The sequence below is a fragment of the Calidris pugnax genome, unplaced genomic scaffold (genome assembly GCF_001431845.1).
Source record: "Calidris pugnax isolate Ruff unplaced genomic scaffold, ASM143184v1 scaffold324, whole genome shotgun sequence".
Lineage (NCBI taxonomy): Eukaryota > Metazoa > Chordata > Aves > Charadriiformes > Scolopacidae > Calidris > Calidris pugnax.
Window position 1 is genome coordinate 296,381 of NW_015091153.1, and position 1,625 is coordinate 298,005.

At 62.6% G+C, this 1,625-nt stretch overlaps 2 protein-coding genes across 2 annotated transcripts in view; one reads left to right on the forward strand and one right to left on the reverse strand.

Moving 5' to 3' along the window:
- Nucleotides 1-312, forward strand: part of PCBP2 (poly(rC) binding protein 2) — a 23,759-nt gene extending 23,447 nt beyond the window's left edge. Inside the window, exon 11 of the mRNA XM_014959291.1 lies at nt 120-312. Within this exon, the coding sequence (XP_014814777.1) occupies nt 120-293 (174 nt within the window). The 3' untranslated portion in view covers nt 294-312. The remainder of the gene's footprint in view (nt 1-119) is intronic.
- A 112-nt stretch (nt 313-424) lies between these two features.
- MAP3K12 (mitogen-activated protein kinase kinase kinase 12) overlaps nt 425-1,625 on the reverse strand; it is a 38,188-nt gene continuing 36,987 nt past the window's right edge. Inside the window, exons 11-12 of the mRNA XM_014959293.1 lie at nt 797-893; nt 425-483 (exon numbers count right to left, since the gene is read on the reverse strand). Coding sequence (XP_014814779.1) covers nt 425-483; nt 797-893 — 156 coding nt within the window. The remainder of the gene's footprint in view (nt 484-796; nt 894-1,625) is intronic.

The following is a 1,625-nucleotide window of genomic DNA, read 5'->3' on the forward strand; positions in this document are numbered from 1 at the left end:
GGGAGCCGCCAGCTGCACAACGGAGCACAGACAGGACAGGGGAGGAGCAGATGGGGTGAGGAGGAGGCTGTGTTAATTACTGCCGCTAACGAAGCCGTATTTTCCTTCCCCCCCCAAAGTTGATTGGCTGCATCATCGGGCGTCAGGGCGCCAAAATTAACGAGATCCGCCAGATGTCGGGGGCGCAGATCAAAATCGCCAACCCCGTGGAGGGCTCCACCGACCGGCAGGTGACCATAACTGGATCCGCAGCCAGCATCAGCTTGGCCCAGTATCTAATTAATGTCAGGTAAGTCCCCCGCTAATGAGCCTTGAGGTTTTGGGGGGGTGGGGGTTGGGGTGTCCCCTCCTTTTGGCCCCGATTTTTTTTTTTTTGTTTGTTTTTCTCCCTCTTTTTTTCTTTCGGTCCTTTCCTGTCCCATCCCTACCCCGTCCCTGCTTGTCCCCTTTTCCTGCCGCCGTCGGCTCCCGCTCGCTGGGAAGCTGGAGGGGGGGGGGGTAACGGACCTGGCTGGGAAAAAAGGGGGGGTCTGACCCCCCTTTTTGGGGGGCTGAGTGGAGCCGGTGGCCATGCAGGGGCCGTTGTTGGCCCCCCTGGGGCTCTGGGCGTTTCGCTCTGTGCTGTTTTCACCCGCCGTTTGCGTGCCGAGGGGCTGGTTTTTGTGGGGGTGATAGAGGGACTCCCCGGAGGTGCCCAGTGTGCTCCCAGTTGGATGCTGGAATCCCAGGGAGAGGAACTGGTGCCCCTTTGGCTCCGCTCTGACACCCCCAGCCCTGCTGGGGGACGGTGGGCTACCTGGCAGCCCTGGCTGCTTGCCCACGGTGTGGCTGGCTCTTGCCACCATGTCCCCGTGTCCCCTGCCATGGGCTGGGACCGACATCCTCCCGTGGGGCTGGGGGTGGAGGACAGGAGTCAGGGGGAGCCCCCCAAACCCCCAATGGCAGGACCCCAGGGGGAAGCCCCCAAGCCCCCCAGTGGGGATCTCCAAACCCTGCAGCAGGGACCCATAGGGACCCCCAGACCTCACGGTGGTGACCCCCCAAAGCCTGCAGCAGGGACCCCTAAACCCTCTGCAAGGGACCAGGGGGAACCCCTAAACCTCTGGCAGGGACACAGGGGAATGCTCTGGCAGGGAGCAACAAACCCCCTGGCAGGGAGAAGGGGGACCCCCAAGTTCCCTGGTGGGGACCCCCAAACCCTCTGCAGGGACCACTGGAGACCCCTGAATCCCCTGGCAGGGATCTGGTGAGGCGGGGGACACCCCCAAATCCCTTGCAGGGACCCCCTGAACCCCCTGGTGGGGACCCCCAAACCATCTGCAAGGACTGGGGGGGACCCCCAACCCCCCTGCAGGGACCAGGGAGAACCCCAAAGTGCTCTGCAGGGACCTCCAGACCCCCTGCAAGGACTGGGGAGACCCCCAAACCCTGCTCTTTGTCACCTGGGGTGACACCCCAACTCCCATCAGGAACAGAGGAGAAGCCGCTTGTGATTTCTCTCTCTGGTTTGAGTTTTGGGTGGGTTTTTGGTTTTTTTTTGCCTTATTCCACTTTTTCCTTCCCACTTTTGAGGTGCCCGGCTGTGGGGGCACTGGGATGGCCTGGAGCCTGAGCCGGGGGTGGGG